The sequence below is a fragment of the Podarcis erhardii genome (genome assembly GCF_964252035.2).
Source record: "Podarcis erhardii genome assembly, chromosome: 7".
NCBI classification, from domain to species: Eukaryota; Metazoa; Chordata; class Lepidosauria; order Squamata; family Lacertidae; genus Podarcis; species Podarcis erhardii.
The window spans coordinates 18,594,624-18,608,378 of NC_138511.1; the positions used below are offsets into that span (position 1 = coordinate 18,594,624).

At 47.4% G+C, this 13,755-nt stretch overlaps 1 protein-coding gene across 4 annotated transcripts in view; it reads right to left on the reverse strand.

Annotated features, from left to right (window-relative positions):
* Window positions 1-13,755, reverse strand: part of PIK3CD (phosphatidylinositol-4,5-bisphosphate 3-kinase catalytic subunit delta) — a 53,202-nt gene that overhangs the window by 14,928 nt on the left and 24,519 nt on the right. For all 4 annotated transcript variants that reach the window (XM_081870851.1, XM_081870853.1, XM_081870852.1 and 1 more), the window contains 8 exons: window positions 13,513-13,745; window positions 12,559-12,738; window positions 10,686-10,835; window positions 9,432-9,521; window positions 7,698-7,919; window positions 2,911-3,007; window positions 2,119-2,249; window positions 1,207-1,266 (listed from right to left, as the gene is read on the reverse strand). In XM_081870851.1, coding sequence (XP_081726977.1) covers window positions 1,207-1,266; window positions 2,119-2,249; window positions 2,911-3,007; window positions 7,698-7,919; window positions 9,432-9,521; window positions 10,686-10,835; window positions 12,559-12,738; window positions 13,513-13,745 — 1,163 coding nt within the window. The remainder of the gene's footprint in view (window positions 1-1,206; window positions 1,267-2,118; window positions 2,250-2,910; window positions 3,008-7,697; window positions 7,920-9,431; window positions 9,522-10,685; window positions 10,836-12,558; window positions 12,739-13,512; window positions 13,746-13,755) is intronic.

Consider the following 13,755-nt stretch of genomic DNA (forward strand, 5'->3'; position numbering starts at 1 on the left):
GAATGGTCACACCCAGTGAGCTTTGTGGCTGATTGGGGGATTCGAATCCTGGTCTCCAGGGTCCTAGGCCAACACTCTCTAACCCCTATACCACACTGCCTTCGCCTCCATGAATTTGACTAATCCTCTTTTAAAGCCATTTGTGAGGGGGTAGCACAGTGTTGCACATGCAGGCAACTGAAAATGCACTGTTATTGAGACTGAGGTCTGGGCCCTATTAGTTGGGAACCTATTTTTCGCTCTATAGGACACACTTTTTCCTTTCTAAAAGGTAAGGGGAAATGTGTGTGTGTCTTACGGAGTGAATGCAGGCTGCGCGGCTAAGCCCAAAGCCAGAACAGGGAGACGGAGTGCTGCGCAGCGCTCCATCTCCCTGTTCTAGCTTGGGGATGGCTGCACAAAGCCTCCGCAGGGCAGTGGGGTGAAGGCACCCCGCTGCCCTGCGAAGACTTCAAAGGCTGTCCCCGAAGCCAGAACAGCAAGAGGCTATCCCAGAAGCCAGATCCCTCTTGCTGTTCTGGCTTCTGGGGTTCAGAATTTTTTTCTTCTTGTTTCCTCCCCCGCAAACTAGGTGTGTCTTATCGTCCGGTGCGTCCTATAGAGCGAAAAATACGGTACTTGTTTTTTCACACTCCAGCACCCTAACCGACATGCCACCCAGTTTTTAAAAATAATATTGAAGATAATGTCTATCTTCAGGTTTTTGGGGTGTATCCAAGTCAGTTCTACTCAGGGCAGACCCACAGAAATTAGTGGACCTAAGTTAATCATGTCCATTCACTTCAATGGGTCTATTCTGAGTAGGACTAGCAATGCCTACAAGCTTTGTTTTGTCTTTTGATGGCATCGGGTCTAGCTGGGCCTCACTTGACGTGGCCTCACTCAGCCTCATGGGACAGCTCTGAGCAAGTCTCCCTCTTTCACCCTAACCTACCTCACAGGGCTGTTGGGAAGATCAAAGAGGATAATCCCAATGGACATACTTGCCACAACAGAGCTCATTGAAGGAAGGGGATGTGCTGGCATCTCATTAATAAATCAGCAAAACACCAGCTAAACTGTATCCTGCACCCCAAATGATCCCAAGCGATTGAGATTCAACTGGCTCCTATTTGCATAGCCCCAGTTCCTGTTCCTTGGGCACGCTGGGGTGTGACGGAATGTTGAACTAGTTTTGAAAACGGATGCGCGGGAAGATGTGTTCACCTCTTCTAGATCCTCCGACGTGTACCGGGGGCACTGCCCATTCCTTCCATGCTCCATGATCTGAAACACAAAGATAAAACAGAATGTGTAAAATGACATTTAAACACCGTCATGATTAATTATGATTACTATAAAGGCTCCATCATCATCATCATCATCATCATCATCAACATTATTATTTGCACATACTGGTCTTTTTCCCCCTATGAAAAGTAAACGCAACGTGGTTTACAATAATGTATGGAACTGTTATGTATGAAGGTTTATTTGAAATATATATATATATATATATATATATATATATATATATATGTATGTATGTATATATGTATGTATGTATGTATATGTATTTGTACTGTTAAATTCTGCCCAAATCTCTAAGTGATGAGAGAATCCAGGGGTCCTAGATGCTTAAATTGGAATTTAGGTCAGAAGAGACTGTGATGTCTTTAGGATATTTGGTTTTATTTACACATATATACAACCTGAGCGTAAGATGGAGGGGTTCATAGCATTAACAGGATCTTGCCTCTCCATCAGGCACAGAGCAAGGTCATACCTCTGTCTCTCTAGCTTCCAGCCTGCTTCCAGCCCAGATCACACAGTTTATGGCTGATTTTTATCTCTTTCAATGTTTTAAAGAGTTATTTTTACTGATGCTATTGTTTTATTCCCACTGTAAGCCGCCCAATCAAGCAGTGGGTAAATATTATGAAACAAACAAACAAACAAATAAAATGCAAGCCTAATAAATCAGCCGAACTGGCAGCCCTATATGAAAATGGGATTCCACACTCAATAATGGGAGGCGGACCTCTCTTAAGGGGTGAATGGAGGTGGCCACTTTTTCCATTCACCAAGAAAGCAGACTTAACTGGCCAGGGGCAGGGGTGCAAACCGCCACCTTCTTACCTGTTCAAAGGATGGATAGTAGACCGGGTACAGCGAAATGCCAGGGAAGCGGATGACCAAGGCTGCAGCACTTTCCGTATTGGGGTTCGTCCGGACGGTGCCCGTTGGGTTCAGTAGCTCTCCTTTCTCATCTGGAAAGCAAGCAGGGTGAGGCTCCCTGAGAAACATGGCGCCACCTAGTGGCCAATGATTTGGCGAGAACGGAACATGAATGCCATACATTGTGATACTCGGCTAAGTCACAGTCAGAGGAACATAGGAAGCTGCCTCATTTTATTTTTTTTAAGTGTGGCAGCACCTACACTTTGGAACTCCCTGCCTATTGATATCAGGCAGAAGTACCTCTCTTCAGAGTCTGCTAAAAATGTTTTTTAATTCTGTTTTTAGCTTACTGTCATTTTAGCTTTTGAGAGGTCTTAAAAGTATTGTTGTTAATTTTTCATATGGGCAATTTCATCACTTTATCCTTTTTTCGTAAACCGCTTTCAGGTGGTGGTTGTCTTTTTACAATCATGTCGTGTGTAAGACATAAAGCAAATAATTTTCAGCCTAACCGGTCCATTGAGCTAAGCACTGTCTGCACTGATTAGCAGCAGCTCTCCAGGGTCCCCCCCGCCCCCTCTCTCTCTCTGAGGTTTCCCCCCCAGCCCCACCTGAAGCTGTCATTGGGGACTGAAACTGGGACCCTCTGCATTCCAAGCTGATGTTCTATCTTTGATTTATGTCCCTTTCCCATATATTCTATCACCCAGGATGAAAACAACAGTAATATTAGGGAGCTGCCTTATGTACCTGGAAACGAAGACCACATTGGCAGGCAGCACTCTCCAGTTTTCAACTGGTCTTGGTAGTCAAACAGCATGATGTTCACCCAGGCAATTGGGCAGTCCTGCAGGGAGGGTGATGAAGATTTAGTGGGTCAGGTCCACGCATGCCCATAGCTATTTGTAAAGGACCGAAGATCAGCTCATCTGCAGCGCTTGCAAAAATCTGTCTGCAGTGCTTTAGAGACATTAGGTGACCTGCTTTCCTGGTGGTGCTGTGGTCTAAACCACTGAGCCTCTTGGGCTTGCTGATTGGAAAGTTGGCGGTTCGAATTTGCGCGACGGAGTGAGCTCCCATTGCTCTGTCCCAGATTCTGCAAACCTAGTAGTTCGAAAGCATACCAGTGCAAGTAGATAAATAAGCACCACTGCGGCGGAAAGGTGAGCAGCATTTCCATAAGCTCTGGCACTCATCATGGTGTCCCGTTGCGCCAGAAGTGGTTTAGTCATGCTGGCCACATGACTCAGAAGGCTGCCTGTGGACAAACGCTGGTTCCCTTGGCCAGAAGCAAGATGAGCGCCACACCCCATAGTCGCCTTTGACTGGACTTAACTGTCCAGGAGTCCTTTACCTTTCCCCTTTATTAGGTGACATATTTTCCCAGTGCAATGCTGCTTTGAAGGCCGGCCAATCAGCTGATAGTCGGGCCTTCAAAGCAGCGTGCACCAGGAAAACATGCCACCTGATTCCTCTGTGACATCAGGTGATGGACAGGTGGGTGGTCCTGCCCACTCATCAAGCATGGCCTGTAAGAAGGGGAGAAAAGGGTTGGGCCCACTGATCAGATCCAATTACCCACTCCACCCTTTTTAAAAGCTGCTTTTTTGGCTCTGATATGCTACTGGGTCTTGAACTTGTCTGCTTTCCTTAAAAAAAATAGAGAAAAAATTCAAAACCCAGTAGCACACCAGAGCCCAAAGTGGCTTTTTAAAAAATGAAAACAAACAAGTTCAAGAGTCAGTAGGAGGGCCAAAGCAGATTTTTAAAACCCTGAAGGGCTAGGGACAAAGGTGAGAGCTGTTTCCTAGTTCCGCTGGATCTCTCAGCAGCGTTTGATACCATTGACCATAACATCCTTCTGGACCATCTAGAGGGCCTGGGAGCTGGGGGGACTGTTATACTGTGTTCCGCTCCTTCCTCTTGGGCCGTGTCCAGAAAGTGGTGAGGGGATGAGTGTTCAGACCCCTGGGCTATCAATTGTGGCATGCCTTAGGGTTCTGTCCTCTCCCCTATGCTTTTCAACATCTACATGCAGCTGCTGGGAGAGATCATCAGGGGGTTTGGGCTGGGTGTCTATCAATATGTGGATGATACCCAGCTCCACCTCTCTTTCAAATCAGAACCAGTGAAGGTCCTGTGTGAGTGTCTGGAGGCGGTTGGAGGATGGATGGCAGCTAACAGATTGAGATTGAATCCTGACAAGACAGAAGTACTGTTTTTGGGAGACAGGAGATGGGCGGGTGTGGGGGATTCCCTGGTCCTGAATGGGTAACTGTGTCCCTGAAGGACTAGGTGTGCAGCCTGGGAGTCATTTTGGACTCGCAGCTGTACATGGAGGCGCAGGTCTATTCTGTGTCCAGGGCAGCTGTTTACCAGCTCCATCTGGTATGCAGGCTGAGACTGCCCACCGACTGCCTCGCCATAGTGGTGCATGCTCTGGTTATCTCTCGCTTGGATAACTGCAATGCACTCTATGTGGGGCTACCTTTGAAGGTGACCCGGAAACTACAACTAATCCAGAATGCAGCAGCTAGACTGGTGACTGGGAGCAGCTGAGACCACATAACACCGGTCTTGAAAGACCTACATTGGCTCCCAGTACGTTTCCGAGCACAATTCTAAGTGTTGGTGCTGACATTTAAAGCCCTAGACGGCCTCAGTCCAGTATATCTGAAGGAGTCTCCACCCCCATTGTTCTACCCGGACACTGAGGTCCAGCGCCGATGGCCTTCTGGCAGTTTCCTCACTGCAAGAAGCCTAGTTACAGGGAACCAGGCAGAGGGCCTTCTCGGTAGTGGCACCTGCCCTGTGGAATGCCCTCCCACCAGATGTCAAAGAGAACAACTACCAGACTTTTAGAGGACATCTGAAGGCAGCCCTGTTTAGGAAAGCTTTTAATGTTTGATGCATTACTGTATTTTAATATTTTGTTGGAAGCCGCACAGAGTGGCTGGGGAAGCCCAGCCAGATGGGCGGGGTATAAATAATAAATTATTATTATTATGAAGAAAAACAAAGGCATTTTAGCTACTGATTTGTTTTTTTAGTTGTACTGTGTTTTATATATTTATATTTTCTTCAAGGGTGGGGTTGGCTTTTGTAGGAGTTGGTAAGCTGTCCGTACAATGCATTCATTGAAAAGCAGGGCCCACATTTCCACATCAACTCAGAACTGCTACTGGGTCTTGAACTTGTTTGTTTAGATTCCCTCTGACTCCTGTGTGCTTCTGTCATTAGAAATTTGCAGTTCAGTCCCTTAGCCTTGGAAGGGGGACAGTTAGAACTGGTTCAACTGGTCTTTTTAAAAAACAAAACAAGCAAGGAAACAAACATTTGCAGAGTAAACAGGGCCGAGGGATTAATCTGGCTGCAAACAGCCTCCTCTGTTTTCTTTTGCTCCCTTTTCTTTCGCTGGCTTCCAGCACATATCCAAGAAAATAAATACCCAGAAAGAATGCCTCACCTCTCTACTTCTAACTGCCTCCCTTCTTTCAATTTCTAAACCTTCTGAAGAGTCACTCAGCGAAAACAGCAGAAGGCCTGGCTTCTGACCAAGCCCTAAATGATGAGATCTTTGGTGGAGATGGTCCAAGAAGTGAATGACTCAGCATCTTCCGAGGAAGCAACGGAGAATAGCTGCAGCATGACTCAGCAGAGTACGATGCAGTCCTAGGGCTCAAGCCGCCTGCCCAGTTCCTGTCAGCTTGTTCTCGCTGGATTTTTGTACGTAAGGAATTTGCAACTCTCAAAAAACCTACACACTTTTTCATTTAAGGCTGCGTACACAGTTCTGCTCACTCTCCATCCAGCATTGCTCCCGCTAGTTTGTAAATGCCCCGGTCCATATCTGTCCTGTTAGTTACTTAAGAAACGTGGTCTTTGAAAATGGAAGTCATATGAAGACATCCACACTCTCTCTCCAACGACTGGTGTGGATGGGAAGTGGCAACTTGGAAAGATATTCGCTACACTGATGTGTATAACAGAATGCAAGTGTGATTTGAAGCAGTGGGGGTGAGGACTGACTTTGCTGCATTTTAAGCCTGCATTGTGAACCTAGATGTCTAAAAGATCAGTGGCACCAATAAGGCTACCTATCTTATCTATCTTGCTAGCTAACATGCTAACTTTCTATCTATCTGCTAACTAGCCAGTTTTCCACCTAGGTAGTTAACTTTCTATATTGCTTCCTAGCTAGCTAGCTTTCTTTATAAAGTATACTGGTAGCTATATTGTTCTATATCTTTCTTGCTACCTACCTAACTAACTAACTAACTGACCTTCTGTCTATCTAGCTATCTTGCTAAATAAGATAGCTAACTTTCTATCTATCATCTAGCTAGCTACCTTGCTAGCTATCTAACTAACTTCCTAGCCATCTTGCTATCTAGTTAAGTATCTATCTTGCTAACTACCTATGGGCAATCATTTAGATCAAAGATATGGAACCTATGATCCTCCAGAGGTTAGACCAGGATTTCAGACAAGGCTTGTAAGCCCGTGTTTTAAAGATGGAGATAAAGGAGTGCAGAGAGAGAAGAAGGAGGGGGTGAGGGGGAACTCAGTGAAGGGCAACAACAAACATCCACTGAATCACCCCTTGCCCATCTACAGCTACTCAGCCCCACCCAGCCACATCCTTTGGGGGATGCTATCACACTTTAAAGCGATCGCTGTGTCCTAACATAGATAACAGACCCAGGTTGTAAACAACCCGAGCCACACTTTGGAGAAATTGACCTGCTTCACCCTTGTCTCCCTCATCCACATGGTTTATGGCTCCCCAATTCTAAGACCTCCACAGGATGGAAGTGGAAAGAGTCTTGAAGACATAGCCTAGAATTAACAGTTTCAGACAGTGCCTGAAGGAAGAAATACACCATTTTGGGAAGGTTCTTACATTATATATATATATATATATATATATATATATATATATATATATATATATATATGAAAGCGAACGCATCAGGGAAACAGGTTTCAGCCCTCTCCCCTGCTGGTCCAGATTTCTATTTGCAGGGTGTTTTTAAGAGGAGGAAGGGACGCAGGTGGCGCTGTGGGTTAAACCACAGAGCCTAGGACTTGCCGATCAGAAGGTCGGTGGTTCGAATCCCCGTGATGGGGTGAGCTCCTGTTGCTCGGCCCCTGTTCCTGTCAACCTAGCAGTTTGAAAGCACGTCAAAGTGCAAGTAGACAAATAGGTACTGCTCCGGCGGGAAGGTCAATGGCATTTCCGTGTGCTGCTTTGGTTTGCCAGAAGCGGTTTAGTCATGCTGTCCACATGACCCGGAAGCTGTACGCCGGCTCCCTCGGCCAATAAAGCGAGATGAGCGCCACAACCACCGAGTCAGTCACGACTGGACCTAATGGTCAGGGGTCCCTTTACCTTTACCTTTAAGAGGAGGAAACTCTCTCACACACAACCAGCAGTGAAGTGGTACATTCCACCCTGCCACTGCAGGACTGCACCACCTCGTTTGGTTGCGTGGGGTGGATCCAGGCCAATGCAGTGAACCCTAGGAGGGACTTACAGCTTTCTTTGACTTCTTCTTGGTAGACCTTGCCTTCTTGGCTTTCTCCACCACGGCGTAGAGCGCCAGGCACAGCCGGGCCATGCGAGGTAGGTCGCAGACGTTAATCTCGAATTCAAGCCTCTGCCCCCACACGGGCTCTGAACAGACGTTGACTTCAGAGCTGGACACCATCTTGCAGAGCATCTCGTGGCCGTGGTACAGGCCCGCCTGGACCACCAGCTGAGAAAGGGAGATGCAGGACAAGGGTGAGCAAAGCCATCCAACTTCACAGCTCTGTGCATGCGTGCGCCATGCGCTCAACCCATATGCACTTCAAAAGGTAACAGGTAGAGAAAAGAGGGGACAAAGGAAAATGACACAAATTGGTCTCTGTTGCTTAGTAAACAGGGCAGGGGGAGACACCTGCATTTCAGCTGAGTTGCTGCTGGCAAAACCCAATGAACATTTTGCTCTATAGTGGTGATGACTGCCAGTCAATGGCATGAGGTCGGGCTCCCAGCAGAAATACAAAAAGCCCCAAGGGTCATGTAGTCCAACACACTGCAACGTTGGAATCACTGCTATGTTATATGATTATGTTTTGGTTGTTAATCGCTTCAACATGGGGACAGGCTGTAGTAGCTCAGTAGGTAGAGCATCTGCTTACATGCAGAAGGTCTGAGGTTCAATCCCCAGCTCCCAAGTAGGGCTGGGAGAGACCTCCTGCCTGAAACCTTGGAGAGCTGCTGCCAGCCAGTGTAGACAGCACTGAGCTAGTAGAACTAACAGCCTGATTCCGGACAAAGCAGCTGCCTATGTTTTATAGAAATGGAAATAAATAAGTAACAACCGGTTGTGTCATCCTACTCAAAGCAGATCCAATGACATTAATGACCATGCCTAACTTTCGCACATTCAGTCCAATGGGTCTACTCTAACTTAAGCTGAACAAAACCCTACATAAATAAACAATAGTACTTCAGGTTGCAGGTTCCTATTCAGGCTGGCCTTTGTACAGTAAGGTGCAAGCAATGCTGATCAATGGGCAAACTGGGTTTCAACTGCTGGTTTTAGATGTGTTCTGGTGTATTTTAATTAATGTTTTCAGCTAGCTAGTTTGGTTTTATTCCTCTGTATTGTATAATGTCGTTTTAAACGTTGGTGGCCACTTTGAATCCCAGCCTTGGAGGAAGATGGGATATAAATACATTATATCATCATCGTCATCATAAGGTCATTTTTGACTGCTCTTCAAACCTAATAAAAAGAACTACAACCCTCCCAGCTAGCAGAAAGGTGGCACCTTCAAGAAGCAAAGTTCCAGCCTTCCCTGCACCCTGAAGAGCCAATTTTCTACATCTATGAAGGTATCAGCTTTTGTGGGTTACTTTCTTTGGTCCTTTTTTTTTTTTTTTTTTTTGGCTTTGTATCATGCAGGAGCACATTTAAAAAAACAACAACCCCCAAAACCAGTGATCTCCCACGCAGCCAGAAATTTCTAAGAACTCTCCTTCTGCAGAATGCTGATCAACAACCCTCCCCTTTCCTGTAGTGTGAAGCCACTGACACTGACTTAAGAGCTGAATGAAAAAGTCTCATGCAGGCTGGTGGTGGCTGGGAGGAGAAGTCAGCACATGACTTCTGCCTTTTGATCTCAGCATTTTTTAAACAAGCAGTAAACAACAAGGCAGGAAGAGGAAAAGCAGCCACAGAAAGTCCAGCAGAAAGAAATAAAGGGGGTGGGGAGAGTACCTTCATCCGTTCATCAGCATTCACCTTACTGCCCTGCACCAAGTCGATATAGTAAGGCTGCTCAAGTGACCACAGAGAGATGGAGTTGGGCTAGCATGTGGGGTTGGGGTGCGGGGAGAAAAGGGAGAGAGGTAAATATCACCACTAAAGCATAGGAGGCAACCATTAGCCAATTTAGTTAGCTAAGCTGGAAAAGCTATACACCAAGCATTGAGATATATTTAATTTCCGTTATTCTGTCCAGACTTAATTATTATTCAGATCGCTACCCCAACCCTTCCGTCGAGCTGTCACGGGATGGCTTACAGGAGGCGGTGGGGAAACTTTTGCCGTCCAGGGGGCACATTCTCCTGGGCAAGTTTCTGGGGGCCACACCCCAGTGGTGGGCCAGGGCCAGAGGCAAAAGTGGGTTGAGCAACAACTGTGAATTTTACTTTTGTGGATTCGGCTGGTTTCTGCCCCCCACCCCAACCCAGCCTCCCATCAAGGCAAGAAAGAAGCATTGTCAGAGTTCAAGAACTGACTCCAGGTATACCCAAGAGAGATGCGGGCAAGGAGGGAGGTGTGGCCTGGGGGCCACATGCTGAGGCATGGAAGGCCGCATTTGGCACCCAGGACTGAGCTTCCGCCACTCCTAGCTTACAATGATTTTCTTTAACCTAACAACTACCCTGTGAGGTGGGACGCAGGTGGCGCTGTGGGTTAAACCACAGAGCCTAGGACTTGCTGATCAGAAGGTCGGTGGTTCGAATCCCTGCAACGGGGTGAGCTCCCGCTGCTCGGTCCCTGCTCCTGCCAACCTAGCAGTTCAAAAGCACGTCAAAGTGCAAGTAGATAAATAGGTACCGCTCCGGCGGGAAGGTAAACAGCGTTTCCGTGAGCTGCTCTGGTTTGCCAGAAGCGGCTTAGTCATGCTGGCCACATGACCCGGAAGCTGTACGCCGGCTCCCTCGGCCAATAAAGCAAGATGAGCGCCGCAACCCCAGAGTTGGTCACGACTGGACCTAATGGTCAGGGGTCCTTTACCTACCCTGTGAGGTAGGTCGAAGCTTCAAAACTTCCTGCAAACACTGTATCATTTCTACGAGTGAGGGTGGGAGGGAGATGTACAAAAAAAATTAAACCCAGGTACTCCAGGGCCAGTGAAAACGTCATATGGACTACAAACTTTGCACGTTCTGTTTCAAAGACTGGGGAAAACCACAGTGTCTGGACATGCCTTTCTCATTTGTTTATTTATTTATCACAGCTTACCTTTTTCTTGGGGACAGGAGGAGGTTTGGGGGACGCTTTTGAGGGGTGAGCGATCCCATTGGTTTGTTCTTCCCACAGAGCCATGATGGAAGTAGAGTGCACCATTGTGAGATGTGGCAGGAGGCCGCGGTGCAAACAGTCACGGATGTACTGCAGGAATTGATCAAAGGACATTAGCACATATAGCAGGAGCTCAAAACGCTAAATGTATGAGAGGAGAAAAGGAGTGCAAGGCTACAGGAATTGGGAACGGGGGCCAAGTCAGGGTGGGAGGCCCAGATTGCCGGTATGTTCTCAGAGAAAAGATATAGTAAGTATAAAATCCTGAGTGTATATACCGTATTTTTCGCCCTATAGGACGCACTTTTTCCCCTCCAAAAATGAAGGGGAAATGTGTGTGCGTCCTATGGGGCGAATGCAGGCTTTCGCTGAAGCCTGGAGAGCGAGAGGCGTCCGTGCGCACCGACACCTCTCGCTCTCCAGGCTCCAGGAAGCTATCCGCAAGCCTTGCGCGCCCGGGGGAACTCCCCCCCCGGGCGCGCAAGGCTTGCGGGCAGAAGCCTGCAGCACGGAGCACAGGGCGCAATCCAGAGGACGCCCCGTGCTTCGCGCAGGTGTCGGCAAGCCTTGCGCACCGGGGGGGGACTCCCTCCAGCGTGCAAGGCTTGCGGGCGGCAGCCTGCAGCGCAGAGCACGGGGTGCCCTCCGGAGGACGCCCGTGCTTCGCGCAGGTGTCCGCAGCCTGCCGCCCGGCGGGGGGGCGCCCTGAAGCAGAGCGCCCCGCACGCCGGACAGACATCCGCAGCGTGGGGAGCGCTGCAGGACTTCTCCGCAGGGCTCCCCACGCTGCGGATAGCAGCCTGCCGCCCGGCGGGCGGGGCACCCTGAAGTAGAGCGCCCCTCGCGCCAGGCAGACATCGGCCAGCCCACAAGCTCGGGGGACAGTTGGGAGGCGCAGCGCCACCATCCCACTGTTCCCCGACCTGGTTTTGTGGGGAAAATAAATGAAAAAATTTTTTTCTTTATTTCCCCCCCAAAAAAGTAGGTGCGTCCTATGGGACGGAGCGTCCTATGGGACGAAAGATACGGTATATATATATATATATATATATATATATAACAACCACCACATTTCTAGCCCATATGAGAAAAACGCTGAATTCCAATCCACTACCCCACTCCTGAAATGACAGAATGATGGAGAATGATGGGTACGTGTGCATTGGTATCCATAGCACAGAAAGAGCTTGCACTCCTCTCTATGGTCTCCTTCCTGGTGTCCCCCAGTGAAATAAATGGTTCTCCTTGCGATCACTTTGGCATGCAATTTTTAAGCTGTGCGAAGGGCAAAGCAGCATGTACATGTCAAAATAAATTTTAAAAATAGATAGAATATAGGAATAAATCAGAGGCTTGCCTTGCTATAAAAATAAAATAAACTGGACATGTATATTTTTAAAGGCAGGCCAAGTGGGGCTGGGAAAGTTTCCTATATTAAATCCTAGAGAGCCGCTGCCAGTCTGTGTAAACTGCACTGAGCTCAATGGACTGGTGGTCTGAGTCAGTAAAAGGCAGCTTCCTATGTTCCTAGGTCTTAAGGGAGGGGTTGTAGCTCAGTGGTACAGCATCTGCCTTGTGTGCAAGATGTCCTCGGTTCGATCCCTGGCATCGCCAGATACGGCTGAGAAAGTATGCAGAGTCTCTGTACACGGTACAGAGCTAAATAGACCACTGGTCTGGCCCAGTGGCTTCCCAAACAGGGTTCTCCCAGAAAGCGAAAAGCCCATTCTGCTCAGGGAACGAATATCCTTTGCCTTCTCTGTCCTTTCCCAGCTAGTCAGTGAGACAAAAGGTAGGAGAGGGGAGCACACACCTGGAACTGGTACAGAGGGTAGTTCCCGTACAGATATTCACATTTCCCGTTAACCTGCAGGGCGTATTCCTCCGGGCTATTCATTCTTTGGTGCCGAAAAATTGTGGCTTGCTTCTTGACGGCATAGCTCATCAGTGTCACGGGGAATTCCTTGGGAGAGATCTGGAAGGTGAAACTTTCCTGCAGGGAAGGAAATGTAAATGAGCAAAACACAGGAAGCTGCTCTCCCAGGGAGTTATGGCCTATTCCCCTGCAAAAAAAAAAAAGACTCTAGTCCTCATGGTTTTCAGTAAAATGCCAGGGCTATATTAGTAGTAACATTAATTAATTTGTATACTGCCCTTCATCCATAGATCTCAAGGTGGTTCACAACATAAAATTACAATATAAAAAGCACTAAACACATAATAAAAATACGTACAAAATGAAACCAATAATCTTATGATTTGTCAGTATAGACAGCACTATCTAACCATATTTTATACGTTCTTTTATATTTTCTGATTTTAATTGTTATTTTATCATGCTAAGTCACTCTGAGAGGCTTTTTTTTTCTTTGTAAAGTTACTAACAAATAAATATGATAATAATAAAACTGCCTTGTGCCATTATGACTCCATCTAGGTCAGTGTTGTCTATGCTAATCTATAGATTCCATACAGGGAGTCTCTCCCAGCCCAACCTGGAGATGCTGGGGATTGAACCTGGGACTTTCTGCATGCAAAAGCAGGTCCCTGGCCACTTATGACATAGGAAGCACATTTTCCTCACTGTTTATGCCCTGCTTCCCCCCTCTCTCTGTTTCGTCTTATGCCAAATCTTATATTGTAAGCTCTTTGAGGGCAGAGATCTGTCCTCGTGCAAACTGCAAAAGATGCATGCATACGAGTATTTTTTATTTTATTTTTTTAAGTAAAAAAAAGTTGCTAAGATTGAAAAGGCTTGCGGATTTACCCCTCCAGACTCGAATTTGACGTTGACAAAGATGTTCTTGTTGGGGACTTGGAGGGGGCTCTTTCTTCCGAGACTGCTGGAGGAGGGTTCAAGTTGCACAGGGAAGCTATACTCCATCCAGGCTTTCCAGCTCAGCTGCTGCCGCCTGGTCACTCTCTCCTCACAGAACTGGTGCATTTTGGTGCGGAAATCATTCACTTCTGGGTCGGACAAGGCATCAAACTCGTGCAGGCCTGACAATAG